The sequence below is a fragment of the Telopea speciosissima genome, chromosome 5, assembly GCF_018873765.1.
Source record: "Telopea speciosissima isolate NSW1024214 ecotype Mountain lineage chromosome 5, Tspe_v1, whole genome shotgun sequence".
Lineage (NCBI taxonomy): Eukaryota > Viridiplantae > Streptophyta > Magnoliopsida > Proteales > Proteaceae > Telopea > Telopea speciosissima.
Genome location: NC_057920.1, coordinates 22,443,152 through 22,460,679, shown reverse-complemented (window position 1 = coordinate 22,460,679; position 17,528 = coordinate 22,443,152). Strand labels below are relative to the sequence as shown.

At 39.8% G+C, this 17,528-nt stretch overlaps 1 protein-coding gene and 1 pseudogene across 1 annotated transcript in view; both read right to left on the bottom strand.

Annotated features, from left to right (window-relative positions):
- LOC122661986 (serine/threonine-protein kinase BSK1-like) overlaps window positions 1–15,826 on the bottom strand; it is a 43,782-nt gene extending 27,956 nt beyond the window's left edge. The window contains exons 1-5 of the mRNA XM_043857521.1: window positions 15,408–15,826; window positions 15,096–15,231; window positions 14,417–14,550; window positions 14,189–14,294; window positions 1,110–1,195 (exon numbers count right to left, since the gene is read on the bottom strand). Of these exons, the coding sequence (XP_043713456.1) occupies window positions 1,110–1,195; window positions 14,189–14,294; window positions 14,417–14,550; window positions 15,096–15,231; window positions 15,408–15,734 (789 nt within the window). The 5' untranslated portion in view covers window positions 15,735–15,826. The remainder of the gene's footprint in view (window positions 1–1,109; window positions 1,196–14,188; window positions 14,295–14,416; window positions 14,551–15,095; window positions 15,232–15,407) is intronic.
- On the bottom strand, window positions 2,189–3,394 carry LOC122661715 (annotated as a pseudogene).
- Window positions 15,827–17,528: the final 1,702 nt, after the last annotated feature.

Below are 17,528 nucleotides of genomic sequence, written 5' to 3'. Positions count from 1 at the left end.
AATTTTGCATCAATTTTATCCTTAAACAAAATTAAATTGTTGAAAAATTTCACTGTTGGCTACCATGGTTAAGCTAAACAAGAAAACACTTAAAGACCAAGGTTAAATGGCAAAATAGTAAATAGATCAAACTACCTAATAGAATGGCAATACTGAAATATTGTAAGTAATAAAAAGAATAGGACTTAAAAGGAATTGACTAAAAGATGAGTACTATTAATGAAGACTATAAATAGAGAATAAATAAATAAAGAGGGGCAATTCTGGAATAAAAAAGGAACAATATAAAAAGGAGAGTAAGGGGGTAATCTTGGAACAAAATAAGAAATAAAGGAGTAGATGAGATAAGAGAGGAAACCAGGAGTAATTCAGGAAATAAAAGAAAAGAGGATATAAGGGAAATAAAACGGTAAAAGGTAGAGGTAATATAGGGAATATAGACTAAGAAAGGAGCTTATCTCACTGGGGTAGACGTGAGGTCTTCTACCAAGCACCAGTGGACGACTCGCAAAGGTGGAGTTCGAGTCGGACCAGACTACATCAGGAGGGCTGCAATTTCAAAGGAGGAGTCACACGAAATCCTGGTCGAGGTAGGAGAATGAGATGAGAGAGATTGACAAGGAAAGGAATGTGAGAGGTTGATGGGGAAGGAGATGGATCCTTCGGCTCTGATACCAGATTTGGTGGAGGACCGGTTAGAAGAAGGAAGAGTTGCAGGGGAAGGGGAAAAGAGATCACATGCTCTCAAAGAGAAAAATTCAATAAACTTCTATTAATCACTTCACTGCCTATTGTTGGGTTACTTGCAAATATATATAAAGGGAAAATAACATGACTCCTAATTAGACTATGAAACTGAAATAACAAATAGCAATATGGAACTCTAACTCTAACTCCTACGTACTTAACTCAAAATAAAAGACTTAAATAAATAACCTACTAAAATAACTAATTCCAACCCATGTTGGACCAAAAACCATTGGACCGGTTCTATTTGGGTCTGGGTCTCCAAATCCTATCATGCTGGTCCAACCAGCCAAGGTTGATATTGCATCATTTTTACTCTAAAAAAAACATGGTTTGAGTGGATAATAAAGTAAAAATCTTACATGACTTGGAGGAATGTGTTTCCCACTAAGAAGATCCAAGAGGACAGTACCAAAACTGAAGATGACACTTTCAGGAGTGACTCTTCCTGCCAAGTTACATATTTTGAAGATTGCAGAAAGTATTAGTAAATATCAACTAGGAAAAACAGATGAGATAATATAAATTAGGGAAAACTACACTGCCACCCCCTGAGGTTTGTACTTAATACAGAGCGACCCCCTGTGTTTCTAAATTATACAGCCGCACCCCCTGAGTTCCCACTCGGTTAGTTAGATGTTATGGTGTTGAAGTTTGCCATCAAATGACTAATATACCCCAAAACATAGGATAATGAGTCTGTAAAATGATCATGAGTCTAAACTGGAGTCAATCTGGGTGGTGGAGAAAAGACCTTGTGGTTACCATCGATCACCAGCGCACGGTGATCATAGGAGACGGTGGCTGCAAGCGTCGACAGAGCCATCGGAAGAAGGATTAGAGAAACCACCCAACCACTTCTGCAACTACTACTACTCATGATCATGGCGGATTCAATTTCGTTATCGATTTCTTGAGTGCTTCTCTGTATTGGAGGTTTAGTTGTTAGTTGTTAAATGCAATTATGTGAAGGCATTTACTTATGTACAGGGAAGCAGAAGAAGGAGAAGAGAGGGGTAGGTTGGTTGGTCATTGATGATGCTTTGGTGTTGCATGGCCGCTTAAAGTGAAAAACTAAGGAAGGCTTCATTGGAAGGACATTAAGGAATACTATAGTGGGAATCAAGAAGAGTAGAAACAAGGACAGGCCAAAACCTCAAAGCTTTATCTCTACCGTCTCGATTATCCAATCTCTCTCTCAGACACTACACACAGAGGGAAGGAAGGAAGGATCAAGGAAGAGTGGAACAACGTGTCTTCATCTACTTGGTTTTGTTTTAATGGTTAGTTTGCCTAATGCCTACTCTGCCCAGTGGCCATGCCTTCATTTCTTGTGTCTGTCTCTCTCGATTCTCGAGACAGGGATGTTGGTGCTATTGTTGTTTGGATAAAATGATGGTTTGACTGGCATTCCCAAAAACACCATTAATCCAAACTGGAGTCAATCATGAGTTTGCCATCTCTGACGCTTCATCAAAGCAGCAAATGCAGTCTTTAACCCCAAAACATCCACAAACCGTTCACAAGCAGGAGGGTATTTCGTAATTGCAAAATCAAATGCCCGTATTGCAGACCCATAAGCTGATTTCTTCTGTTTCATGATAATAATCAACAACTCAACACCCTCCGCATTCAGAAACCTCCCCTTATTCTCCATAGGCATCAACAAACAACATAAACAATCAAACAAATTCTCCAACATTCCGTCCTCGTCAGAAGTCCTTGGGTCCCTAGACTTATAAAGGGCAACCGCCTATAATACCACATCTACACTATTCATCTGCCCCAATCTCTTCTCAGTCTTCTGGTTAGCAGTACTATTCTGCAACAGAATGGCAAGAATCTCCGAAGCATATTGTTTGTTGCTATCAAACTCTCGAACCTTGATTTTCCCCAATAGCCACCGCAACAACTTGGTCCTCTCACCTTCAATCATGTTCTCGATAGTAGCAAGAGTGTTATAAATCGCAGTCATCTCATCCGGGTCACTCTCATTCAACCTCCCAAGATTCTGAACCAGCAATTCAAGAGCATTGTTTTCCATCAAGGAATCGACTAGAGTCCGAGCCGGTTCAGCATTGTCTTCAAGTACATCTTCATCGGTGAGGTCTCGGAGCAATCCAACCAGATCGATTGCAATGTCTGTGTTATCATCACTCAGCAACCCTAGAAGACGGAATCGTATTGAGGTTTACCAGCTCTGGGTAGAGCTCAGGACCACCAGCAAGGATCTTAAGCTTGTCGAACTCTTCGTGAAGTTCCACTTCAGAATCCGCGAACCGCTCAGGCTGGTCGGGGTACTTGAGGCGAGACTCTAGGTCGCGGAGGCGGCATTCAAAGTAGAGGACAATCTTTTTTAGGGTTCGGAGGTTAAGGACTTCAACCGAGTTCTGAAACTTCTCGACGGCTTTGAGGAAGAGATCGACGCCACCGATGGCGGTGCCCCATTCTCGATGGGGAGTTCAGAGTCGTCTCTCTTTCGCTTGGAAGTATGGTTGGTGTTGGAGTTTCTATAGTCCATCACTTAGCATAGACGAAACCCAAGAGCACAGAGCAGAGAGAGAGAGAGAGAGCGAGAGGGTGTGTGAAGACTGATGGTTAGGGTTTTCCAGGTTTTAGGGTTTGGGTTTTTGGTCTCTGTGAGAAGAAAGCACTTCCGTGGAAACAACGAGAGAGAGTGAGAAACAGAGACTTGTAATCCTAAACCCTGAAAGGGGTATGTTAGTCATTTGAAGGTAAACTTAACCAACACCGTAACACTTAACTAATGGAGTGGGAACTCAGGGGGTGCGGCTGTATAATTTAGAAACACAGGGGGTCGCTCTGTATTTAGTACAAACCTCAAGGGGTGGCAGTGTAATTTTCTCTATGAATTAAAAAACTGTAATCATGCACATGGTTAGCTGAAGTAACATCACTGATTAAAGCATCCTTTTGAAGAACATAATGAACATAGTGGCAGCTTAGAATGTTCACAACTTAACATGACTGAATTAAATCATTACATCTTACCGAAAAAAAGAATAAAACCATTAAATGGCAGAATACACAATAATTTACAGAGACTAAACTCATCAAAACCAGAATACACAATAGTCCTGCGAGATATTCATCATTTCTTTTATAGAACTAAGGCTAGGAACAAAGCCATGCAGGAGACAACTAAGAGCCAAGAGGAGATATAAGGCTACAACAAAAGGAAGTTGAAAATCCCAAAAATAAAATCATTGGAACATTGAGCATAGGATCATTATAGTTCCAAAGCTGAAAAGGCCTTTAAAGATCCATGTATGTGGGTCGCTAGGGTACGGGACACAAGTTCGAGAATTGGACATTAACAGAAAAATGCCAGTAAAAATGGATGATATACAGAAAACCATTTGGAATCTTGTGAGGTTTAAATACTGGACAAACTTAATAAATTCATGAGTGGAGAAAAAATAATAAGAGACCAAGTCAACAATTTGAAATGCATGGAGTATTAACAGATATAGTATCTTCTACTCACGTGATGCCCCTACTTAAAAATCTAACAAGTTCAAGTCAAGAATTAAATGTCATTTCTCCTCCTACCCTAACCAACAATAGATACCATATGAATGTGACACATTTCCAGAAGACTTAACTAGTGGCATGCCATCAATTACTTGAGAAGTGTATCAGAGTTGATGTTTATCATCCATGACACATAAAAATGCAATAGGTTGTAGACAAAATTAAATGAAAAATATAAATGTATCTGGACTAATTCAGGTCTTACTACCTTTATCCACCCACTTGTACCCATCTGCCAGTCCTACACTCCTACACATTGAAAACTCAATAGAGGCCATCTTATTTCCACTATGCAGTGTCAATATTGTCATGTACATAATCAATGTCCATTAAGAGAATCTTTATATTAAATCATCTTTATACTTTATTAAACAAAAAATCAGCTTAATTGCTTTTTTTAATCGGGCATGTCACTTACATACTCCCACTTCCTCATTCATACTCAATTGGATTTTGGGTGCCAAGGTAGCAACTAGCTTAACCAATAACGAGGAACTCATTAGCCACATGGCAAACATAAACATCTCATGTTGTTTCATTTGATAAACTAATTATGATTGGAAGTTATCTGTGGGCTTTTGCATTATTAAATTTTAACGTTAAAAGGGAACTTCCTAATCTAGGCATATCAAGCAACAGTGAGTTCGACAAATAAACCTTTACTAAAAAGATAAGAAAACATCACAAACCATAAATTTGTGACAAAGATGTCGTTAAACATTAACAAAATGATCCTAGTGACCTTGGGAGTCCTCTAGAACAGAATCAGGAAGGGTTCTTTCTGGCCAAAACCACGAAAGCATACAACAACAAGCAACATCAGACAATAGAAACCAGACCCCATCAACCAAGTCGCTTAAGTAAAGATCCAAGATTCCAAGAGTTGCAGCATTAGATTCTGATTCCTTTCTTAATCAATCCAACTCAATAAAATTCAGTACTCATGGATTCAATCAGGATGATATAAGATCAACAATGTAAACAAGTCCTATATTTGGATTGGGAATTCTAAGACACTTGGCAGTGGCTTTATCATCTAATTACAAATCAGCAGCGAATTTCTGAGGAACAGTGCGGGATGTTAGAGACTTACAGAAGATTTTCTTGGGGTCCAGGCTAGTGTTTGGTGTAGGGATTAGCTATTTGAGAAAGAAATCTAGAGCTTTAAGGGTTGTTCAGGTGGAAATTTAGATTTAGATGCCAGTTTTGAAAACTGTGGAAATTAGAATTCAGCAAAGGGAAGATAAAAAATTTATGGTTGAGAATTGAGATACCAAAGATTCAAAAAATAGAGAGACACAAGGTGAGATTGGAAAGGGTGAAAGGAATTGGACCATTTGGTTTGATGTTGGGTAGTGGGGCCAATTTTGGATTCAGATTAGGGAATATGGTCTAGACATGGCAAAGAGAAACTTTGAAGCCAGATCTAGAAAAGAAAAAGTAATCAGAATAGAGAAAACTAATAGTACAAATAAAATGGAGAAGAATAGGTAATGAGAGAGAGAAAAGAGGAGGAGAAGTGGAAGAGGTAGAGAGGACCAAGGATTTCAGAATATTGGAGCCTTCTTCACCAAAATAATTGTATTGGCTTTCAAATTTTACCTCATATATGGAACTGTAATATGTTTATAACAGCAATTGAAGAAAAAAGTCACATACCCCTAACACTTGAAAATGCAATAACACTACTTATAGAAAACTAATAAATACAAATAAAACCCAGATTAATGGAAGCCAAACAAAATAAACTCTAGTCAGGACCATTTTCACTCTAAACAACCACATCTAGATCATTGCCCCAAAATTACAGAACTGCCATTGATGAACCAAACATAGGTGGAGCTTATAAATAGAAAAAACCAAGGTAGAAGCGTAAGAGGGGGAAGCCTATAAACCCTAAGATAAGATGGTGGAGATTAAAAGGGGAGTCCCTAGGCGCATTTACTGAAAATCTGGTCAAACAAGGAAAGTGGGACTTTGAGGAACAGTGCGGGATGTTAGAGACTTACAGAAGATTTTCTTGGGGTCCAGGCTAGTGTTTGGTGGAGGGATTAGCTATTTGAGAAAGAAATCTAGAGCTTTAAGGGTTGTTCAGGTGGAAATTTAGATTTAGATGCCAGTTTTGAAAACTGTGTGGAAATTACAGGACCGGATGAGATACCAATAGAAGTGTGGAAGGCCCTAGGAGAATGTGGGGTAGGTTGGTTAACCAAGTTATTTAACAAGATTTTGATCACAAGGAGAATGCCTAATGATTGGAAGAGAAGCATTGTGGTTCCAGTCTACAAAAATATGGGTGATGTCCAGAGCTGCAATAACTATAGAAGCATAAAACTGATGAGTCGTACAATGAAACTTTGGGAGAAGGTTATTGAAGCCCGGCTGAGAAGAGAGACTCATATCTCAAAGAATCAATTTGGATTTATGCCAAGTAGATCCACAACAAAAGCTATCTACCTTTTAAGGAGGCTTATGGAACGATATAGAGCTAGCAAGAAGAATCTCCATATGGTCTTTATAGACTTGGAGAAAGCCCATGACAGAGTACCTAGAGATTTAATCCGGTATGTTCTTGTGAAGAGAGGGGTGCCGAGTAAGCATATAGATGTAATTAGAGATATGTGTGAAGGTGTGGTGACTAGTGTGAGATCTGTGGGGGGCCAGGGCAAGGAATTCCCAATTACGGTTGGGTTACATCAAGGATCAGCCCTAAGCCCTAATTTGTTTGCGCTTATCATGTATGAATTAACAAAGAGCATCCAAGATGAGGTACTATGATGTATGCTCTTCGCCGATGATATCGTTTTGGTGGATGAGACAAAAGCAGGGATTAATACTAAGTTAGAGTTGTGGAGATCGACCTTGGAATCAAGAGGCTTTAAGATTAGTAGATCAAAGACGGCGTATGTGGTGTGTAACTTTAGTCACACTATGATGGATGATGACATAGTGAAAATTGGGGAGCGAGAGATACCGCCAAGTGACTGTTTCAGATACCTGGGGTCTATCATGCACAAAGAAGGTGACATAGTTGATGATGTTTCACAAAGAATTAAAGTAGGATGGATGAAGTGGAGAGGGGCGTCCGGAGTCCTGTGCGATCGACACATTCCTTTAAAGCTTAAAGGAAAGTTCTACAGGACTGTTGTCCGCCAGCTATGATGTATAGGGCGGAATGTTGGGCAGATAAGAAGTGCCACATAACGAAGTTATGTGTTGCGGAGTTGAGAATGTTAACATGGATGTGCAGCAAAACTAGGAAGGATAAAGTGAAGAACGAACGTAGTATATCGGATGTGGGAGTCGCCCTGATCAGCGACAAGCTCCGAGAATGTCGCTTAAGGTGGTTTGGCTATGTACAACGGAGGCCTGGGGATGCTCCAGTAAGGTGAAGTGATTTGATGCCAATTGAGGGAGCTAAAAGAGCTAGGGGCAGGCCTAAAATGACTATAGGTGAGGTTGTGAAGAATGACATGCATAGTCTAGGTCTTGTACCGAGTATGACCTCAGATAGAGCCTATTGGAGGGTAAGGATCCACGTTATCGACACCATGTAGCTGAGATTTTCCTGAATTGTTGGCTATCCTCTTTCCTCTTACTTACATCTTTCACTTTCCATTACTTACTTTGCTTATCCAATTTCTTTTAAGTTTTTTTTACTTTCCTTTTTATGAGGACCTCAGTTTTTCCTACTTTGTTTTTGAAAGGATCTATGTAGCCTACCCCATTTATTGTTGGAATAAGGTTGGGTTGTTGTTGTTATTGTTATAAGGTAGAAACACCACCTAAGGCTACAACCCTCATATTTAATATGCCGTTTTGTGGGTCCACTGATCATGTGCGGCCCATTGGCGATGCCTTCCTTTCCTTGTATGCATCACTAAGGTATTATCCTAGTAATAGAATCACCAGCATAGTTGTCAAGGCAATCCAAGGCATTGGAGGGGTGCCTAGGCGACAAGGCACCCACATAGGAGTTTGACTTCGAACCCTAGGTTGGTAGGTGAACCTTGGTACTAATAGGCCCTATTCTATACTTAATTTAGTAATGGGAAAATTACGTTTACCACCCCTGTAGTTTGAATCTATTACGTCTACCACCCCTGTAAATTAATCTATTATGTCCGTACCCCTAAGTGCTAACTCTGTTAGTTTTGGGAAGGAACTGACAATTTTACCCTTTCTTAATACTTAAAGAAAAAATCTTTTTTTTTCACTAACCCTAGTCCTTGTGAGATGACCCATTTACCCTTCTTCTTCTTCTTCTTCTTCTTCTTCTTCTTTTTCTTCTTCTTCTTCTTCTTCCTCTTCTTCCTCCTCTTGCAACTCCGCCCCCACCCTGCTCTTGTCCTTCATGCAAAAGCCTTCTTGGTGAACAGCAACAGGGTATATGCCTCGATCGACACTCGTCCCTTGCCTTCAGTCCGAATTCTTCAGACAAAACCAATAAACAAAAATTGGGTTTCAGTTATGGGTAATGGGGATTGAGATTTGGGCGTTAGTGGTGATAGTTTGAAAAATAAAATGGGAAGGGAAAATAGGTTCGGCCATGGTATGATAGGTAATGGAGGCTGAATTAAGGTCTCGGTTATGGTGAAAATGGATTTTGGAATGGTGGAAATGGAAAGAGAGAACGGAGAGGAGTGGAGAGGGTTTGATTAGGTGAGTGGATTCCAGAGAAGTGGGATTTCTTTTGGGGTTTCAGAAACGAAAGGGCATGGGTTATAGGTTGCAGGTGGTCTCGGTTAGTGGAAGACGGGTTTCAAGAAGAAAGAAAAAAAAAAGTAAAGAAGAGTGTAGAGGGAGAATAGGGACGGTGCCTTCAGGAGGCTTTACCGGACAAGAGGAGGAAATAGGTTTCAGTTCATGTAGCAGTAGGGAGAAAATAGAATAACAGTAAAAGAAAAGCTGAAGAAGAAGGAGAAGAAGAGGAGAGAATCAATGCCAACGCTGCCACTAGAAGTGCTTTCTTCCCCACTACTGCTATGCTATTGTCTTTTCCTTATGGTGGGTGATGGTGGTGTAGAAAAAGAAGAAGAGGAAGAAGAACAGGGCATTAGTGTCATTTTACCCTTTCAAGGGTATTATAGGCATTTAAATTAAAATTGGGTGCTGACATCATCACTTAACTGTTCTAATCTAACAATAAGGGTATGGTTGTAAGATTTTTTCAAAATACAGGGGAGATTTTTGAAATAGATGAATTTACAGGGGTGGTAGACGTAATAATTCAAACTACAAGGGTGGACGTAATTTTCCATTTAGCAATAGAAAGCAATCAAAGAATACAATTAATGTAAACAACTTAAATAAGCATTATGGGAAATTATTCAAGGACAAAGTATTCTAAAAATACTCATGCTACTTTGGCTAGGTCGGTGGGGGTTGGCTCAAAGACTTGGCGAAAGACTTTGGAATACAACGGGTTCATGATGGATAATTCAAGGTGGCTACTTGGTTCTGGCAATGTTTCTTTTTGGCTTGATAATTGGGCTGGGGTTGGCCTCTTGATTGACTTTGTTGACAATGGTATTCTGGTTGATCTGGAGTTGTGTGTAAAGGATGCGTTTAATGAGGACGGCTCTTGGAGGGAGGACATTTTAAACCACATTGATTCAGCAACAGTAAGAAACAGTATCACCCTGGATAACTTTACTCTTTCAGATAGAGACGATGTTCTGGTGTGGACTCCTAGTGATGGCTGTTTCTCAACTAAGTCGGCGTGGAATGAGGTACGGTTTGTGTCACCAGTTACATCCTACGCTAAGTGGGTCTGGAATCAAGCGTTGCCCTTGAAAGTGGCCTTTTTTCTTGGCAGCTCCTTAATGGAAAGATCCCCATCAATGATTCTTTAATGTCGGTTGGTATCCCTCTGGCTTCCAAATGCAATTGTTGTGGGCAGCCAAGGAGGGAAACTACTGATCATTGCCTGGGTTCTGGTATAATGGCTACTAAATTGGGCTATTTTTCACGGCTTTTGGACATATCTTTTCTTCCCTCCCAGGAGGTCAGAGGTCGAGTAATCCTTTGGCAAGAATCGGCGAGCTGTAACAGCCTAAGTGCTTACATCACAGGGATTTTGCCTTCTTTGATTGTTTGGGAACTTTTGGAAGGAGAGAAACAATAGAAGGCATGGAGAGATAAGGCGTGCCGCTGGCTCAATTATTGAGCGCATTAAAGGTTGGGTGAGAGAAATTCAGCTTCCCTCCAAGTTTGGTCGGTTGGGGTCTTCTAGAGATAATTTAATTCTTCTGCCTTTTGGCACCAATACCAAGGCTGAAACGCCCACTCCCAGCTTTTTGGTGCCCACCTTTTTGGACTATGATTTTGGAAAATCTGATAGTGCAATTATGTTTAAATGGCCCAAAATAGGCTGTTACCAAGTTTCAGGCCCAAACTAGGTCAAAAACCCACCGAAACCATCAAACGAGTTCAAAAAAAAAAAGTGAACCAACTCATTGAGATCTCAGTCCAACTCGATTTTTGGCTTGAGCGAAACAAGGTCCAAAACCGAGTTTTCAAACCATGAATTTTGTAAGCTAGTCTACTCCATTAAATAGGCAGACCTTTTGTAATAGTTAGACAATGAATTATTGAATGAAGCTTTGAGGCATCCTTGCACTCAGTTATGGGAGTAAATCCTCGTTTCAACAGCTGGGATATCTGTGGGTGAGAGACCCAGGGCTGAGAAAGCCCATCCCCCTACCCCCTTCTTCTTCTATCTTCTCTTCTACACCGACCGAGCCTTCCTCTGTTGTGTTTTGTGACTACAACTGCTGCAATTGATCCTTGCTGAATTCCAGAAGTTGTTCTCCAATCAAGTTCTTGACTGCTGCTTCTGTTCAACATCAAAAGAAGGATCGAAGTAGACCTCTGCAGATCTGTGTGTGCCCTACTTCCTGCAACAATAGAACCTGCTTTTCTCCGGAGTCTAAGTCCTGTTCCAGCAGACCTTTTGAGGATTGAACCAAACTTACAGAAAAGCTTCATCCCTTCAAGGCCTACACTTGATCCTCCTTGGAGCCCAAACACAGTGCTGGTCTGCAAGTTATTGTGTAACCTTCTAATTTTGGGTTATCTTCATATCTCAGCCTCTAGCCATCATAATTGGCTAAAATTTAGAGTGCAGCTTCTCTTCAACATCATCTCCATTCGATCTGAATTTGGAAACATTCTACAGGCTGGTTTGGTTTGGTTTGAAAACCCTAACCTTCTAATTCTAAGCTTTACCTTCTATTTTCAATACCAAGTCAAAACGTCAAATCTACACTTCTGACCATCAGAATAGGACCAGATTTGGAGCAGGCATTCACACCACCAAGGCTGAGATAGCTTACCCTATCCTCCTATCCTATCTTCTATTTTTCCTTTTTTTATTTTTTATTTTTGGAATTGGAGAGCTTTAATAGGGGGAGGGGGGGGGGGGGATAGGGGATGGGGATAGGCCCCAAGGTGGTTTGAACTAATGACCTCTTATTTGAGGAGTTGGTCTTTTGCCAACTGAGCTGACCCATTGGGGTTCCTTTTTTTATTTTCATTGTGTGATACTGTGATTTGCTACAAGTCCTGCGATCAAAGAGTAAATCTGCTGCTGAACAATGTGATCGATCTCCTATTCTGTCCACTAATTGAATATCAATTGTCAGCATCAATTCTGACCTATCAATGATCCTACTGTAGAGTGGTTCTTACTAGAACTGACTTCTACATGATTTGGCATCAGAGCCATCGAAGGACAGCAGATGGAGTTGACAGTTGCTTCTTCTTCTCCCCACTAAAGGTTGCTCATGCAAGTCTGATTCAATTTCTTTATCAAACTCGTGGACGAGTTTTTTTCAAGAAGGGGAGAGTTGATGTATATCAAAATATGAAGAAAACAAGACCAAAACACTGTTTAAGTGAACAGTGTCAAAGCCAAAATTTGCCTTGTTTTGGGATTGACTTTTAGAAGATTTTGTGGGCCCATCAAGTGGAGGAAGATTCTATCCTAAGCTGCCATAGTTTAGTTTCTATTTACAGTTTATATTAGGTAGTTTCTATTTTCAGTTTGTTACTATTTCCATTAGTTTCTATTTTCCAAACAGTTGCTGAGTTTTTACTATTTTCATTAGTTTGTTACTATTTTCATTAGTTTCTATTTTCCAAACAGTTGCTAATTTCAGGTAGTACTTTCTATTTTTGTAAGCTAGTCTACTCCATTGAATGAAGTTTTGAGGCATCCTTTTTGTACAGCAAGAGTGGCAATTCTGTTGAGTCAAACCTTGTGATCGGTAGTCAAACCTAGGGTGAGTTCCACATAGTGCAACATTGGCATCCAAAGGACCAATTGAGATAGAAGAGGATCCTAAAATCTGTGGAGCAGCCAAGTAAGTTTGTGTTCCGTTGCCATTTTGTTTATTTAGTTTTCACTTCTTTGGTATTGCAAGGTTATTTTTGAAATTTTAGTTTCTAACCTTTAAATGTGAAATTTAGTCTTATCAATTTTAATCTTTTCTGGATTTATAAACTATATTCCAGCATTGAGTTGTCTTTATCTCATCTATAGACGTCTTAGTTGAATCAGGGCCTTGTTTCCTTCAGTCATTTTTCCACCTTTGCAAGACAAAATTTACCCATGTTACTAGATTTTGGTGTCATCATAGAAATTTTTTTTATAAAGGTTGCAGTAATAGAAATTTTGTCAGTTAACAATCTAATGAATCCAAGATCCTGCCAATTGATGTGGTCATGGAGACCTATAGCAAACTATTGGTAAGATTTCAGCCCATGATGGGATTTATATCTTTTGGAGTTTGAGTCAAAATAGGAGTCTTTTCATGAGATATTTACACAGAACCCTTTGTACTTCAGTCTCACACAACTTGAGAAACTTTTCTTCTTGCTGCTTGATCAGAATCATCAGATTTGTACACAGATTTCTTCAAAGGTGTGACACTTTATGTGCTAGGGTGGTTTCTAGGTTCTTCTACATCATATATACTATGTGATTAGAATTTCTTATTCTTTTCTCTAACTGATTTCATACTTTAATTACTAGTTCTACTGAAAAACCTTAACCTCACTTTTACATCACTTGTCCAGTACCTTAAATCCCAAATTTTTTATTAGATTTCCACACCTTTAGCCCGCACAATTCCACAAAAAAGCCCAGTCATCTTTATTTAAACTGCAAGCTTCCAACCCTAGAACCTCTTTCACCTTGAGTTCGACAACACACTTTAACACAATTATAAATGGAGTGATGATTAGGTTTGTACTAAGGTTCCAGTAAATTGCTAATTGAAATTAATTTTCTAGTCCACAAGTTATTATGTTAGCACTTTCTGTTACTAATAGTTTTTAGTAAAGCATCATACAGTAGGAAAGTTTTAATTAATAAATCAAAATCTGCTTCAAGTTTAACTCTTATGAGAATCTCCAAGCTTTTACACTGAAAACTTCAAGCTAGACTTTAAAAGACCTCTTAAAATTTGAAAGTGAAATGCAAAGACAATCTCCCAATAAATTGGAAGATTTAACAGGAGGACAAGGTTTTGAAAATTATCTGTTATACAGCTCAGTGGTGATGATCCCCAGGCTCGTGAAACAGAAGTTTAGTATAACATTTGGATCCAGTAACATCTCATATAAACTTAATTACTCTAATAGATTCCTAAATCTAGATGTTCAATGTCCAATCCAATTTTCCAACAACAATCTTCATTTTATGCATGTTCTTTCAAATCTCATTTATTAAGCTAACAAAGAAAGAAAGACACAAATGTCGGAACCTATAGATTCAGGCTTCAGTAAAAGACATGTTCCCAGGTACTTTAATCAGGGCCAGTAACAACACAAGCATAGAAAAGCAAAAAAAAAACAAAACCACAACCAGCAAAGCAGATACCATTTCTTAAATACTCTGGAGGAGTGTATGCAAGATTTGTACTATAACTTTTCCCATCCCTGCTATTTTTCATAAGGCCAAAACAGGAAAGCCGTGGATCACCATCCTACAAGCACAGATGCATCATCATCAAAATACGACCACTTGAGTACCAAAGTACATGGCACAAAAGACAAAAACAAAAAAAAAAAAATAGATACACGGCTGAGAGAAGATGAAGTAGAACACCTCATCAAATAAGACCCTGTAAGCATTAAGATCATGGTATAATGGTCGCCCTTCTGTACTACAGTACTCCAAGACTTCAGCAATATATAAAGCAACTCTTAAACGCATTGCCCACTCTATGGTTTGATTTTCCCCTGACAAAAAGTAACAAATTTAAAGCCAGTGTCACATAAATTGCTAAACCCTGAGCATCAAGAAGCTAGTATCGCATTGCTAATTAGCTCACAACCATTTTTTCAAAGGAGAATTACCTTAGCATGCATACATAAATTCAGAAGAAAAGACATGGGAGAGGGGTTGAAGGGGCAGAAATCAAGGGTCGATGCCTCCTTCACTGAAACTACAAAAGGTTGGACTGTGCAAACAAAAATTTGGTACTCTACGCTACCCAAACAAACATAATATAGTCGGCCATACAATTCTTCGATGAGGATCCCCAATATGGCAATATCAATCAGAAGCAAATATATCTCATTTAGGCATTAGCTACTCAACTGGACAAGACTAATGGAAGCCAAATTACAATAGATGCAAATAGATCTCCCAGATCAATTAAAGAAAAGAAAGAAGAGAAAGACGTACATGTTCAAGCAATTGAGCAATGAAAGACCAGTAAGAAGAGCTATGTGTTTATGTGAGAACCAAAAATTAGACTTTTAGAGAACACAACTGCACATACAGTGAAATAGATGCTTCGCGAGGGTATCATTAGGCATGTACTCTGCAACAAGTAACCTCTCCTCGCCGTCGCAGCAGTAACCAATCAAATTCGCAAGCCTACGATGCCGCAATTTCCCAACTCCCCACGCTTCCTCCTAAACCCCACCGAGGAAAGAGACAGAAACCGAAAAAGACAACAATCAAAAAACATAAACAAAACCTAAGGAAAGCGAGAAAAAGAAAAGGCAAAAACAAAGAAAGAATGTTCAAAAAAGGGATTTAATTAAGCATAAAATTAAAGACCCAAATGCCAGATGGGGTGAGGCAATACAGCGAACTGCTTGGGATCAGGCCACGCCACTTTGGTGAATTTCTTGACGGCGATCCACCGGCGGTTCTGTAGACGGCCCTTGTAGACAAGATTGGGGGCTTTTTCGCCGCTCTCAGAAACGATGAAGTCGGAGCTGAAGTTATTGGTGGCAGCTTTGAGGTCGGAAAGTGAGAACTCAGAGAAAGGAGGGACTCCAGCAGCAGCGGGAGAGGCGTCGGCATCACCGGAGGGAGGTGGGTGGTTAAATGGCGGGTTTTGGTTATGATGCTGTACTTTGCCTTTCTCTGGTTCAGTCTCCCGTAACGGAGACGATTCACAGCAGCCCATGACTCTGTCTCTATCCCTTTACACCCTTACCCAACTCTGAGTAGTTTGATTGAGGTGACGGCGGCAAGAAGAAGAAGGAAAGGAAGAGCAGCAGAAGCAGAGAGGAAGGGTGGAGAGAGAGAGAATTCGGGAATCTCCTTCCCTCTCTCTCTCTTCTAAATTCTAAATACGTCCACTGGTCTGTGTATGGGTGACTGTGTGCGTGCGAAAGCAGGGGGGAGCGAAAGAGGCACGAGAAGAGATAGGAGGAAGATCTTAATGATGGCTGCTTGCCAGGATAAACTGAGAAAATGGGACTCTCTCTCCTCCTCCTCCTCCGTCAATCATCCTCCTTTCTAACGCCAACACGGCAACACCTTTTTTTTTTCTCTATCTATAACTTATTTATTATTATCATTAACACTTCTTAGTCTCTATCGCAAAGCACTAATATTAGTGATTTTTTTTTACCAAAAAAAAATATTAGTGATTTAGACTTATAAAAAAAACAAATGGTAATTTACATATACCACTCCTGAGGTTTGATGAAAATATAGTTTTACCCCCCAGTTTTGGATAATTCTGCATACCCCCTAAGCTTTACAAATGTTAACACTTATATCCATTCCGTTAGTTTATGACTAACAATGTTCAAATCTAATGTTAAAATCAAAGGGTAAAGTTACCAAAATGCCCCTTCAAGAAAAAAAAAAAACCTCAAACTCATTTTCCCCAAATCATTTAGGATTTGAAAAAGGAAAGATCAGTTGCTTCTGGAGCATGGAAAACATCCTAGATTGCCAGAGTGAGGGATTTCCTGATCGTTGTATCCTACTTTTCCATCCCCATTGAACTCCTTTACTTCGTTAGTTGCTCCAACGTCCCCTTCAAATGGTTACTCTTTCAGTTCATCGCCTTCATTGTCCTCTGTGGGCTGACCCATTTGCTTAATGGCTGGACTTATGCTCCACACTCATTCCAGCTGATGCTAGCCCCCCCCCCCCCCCATCGTAGCCAAATTTCTCACTGTTGTGGTCTCCTGTGCCGCTGGGCCTTATAACCCTTATCCCTCTGCATCTCAAAATAAAGGTCAGAGAGCTATTCTTAAAGGAGAAGGCTTGGGAGCTCGAGAAAGAGGTTGGAAGCAGCTTGAGAAATGAGATCTTTCCAGCTACATCCTATGGTGAAGGAAGCGGCTTGCCTTGCCAAGAGTCTCTGTGTTTGTAAAGGTCTTGATTTCCACATTGAGGTTGAGAACTTTGTAACTAACTGGGTCCTGGGTGATGAAGAATATTTCAGGTGATTCTACATATGTTTGGGAATATTTTGGGTGGGTGTCATGGAGGAGAGTCTATAACCTTCCCTTTCAGAGATTGGAAATGCAAGACACGAACACTTCTACACCAAATTTACCCATCCCCGCACCCATAGAAATTCAACATTTAATCAAGGGAAGGCGTTCATGGTTCTTGGAAAATCAACGAATACATAGAAAAAAGAAAAAAAAGGAGGAGAAAGATGAAAAGGAAACCAATAACCAATTCTGATTGAACTATAAACCAAAGAAGTTCATCAATGAATACAGGAAGGAAAAAGGGGGAATGAGAATTTTTGAAAAACTTACAGGTCTCTAAGCTCTAAGAAATCCACCGCATAAGAATGAATTCAGGTTTCTGCTCCTGCTCATCAGCCATGGAGGCGGCGGGAAAAGCATAGGGTTTCCAGGAGCTAGTAATAGAGACTGAGACATGAAAAACTAAATAGAGCAGGAGAATAGGGAAGAGAAGAGGAGAGAAGAACCAGCAACTGATCTTC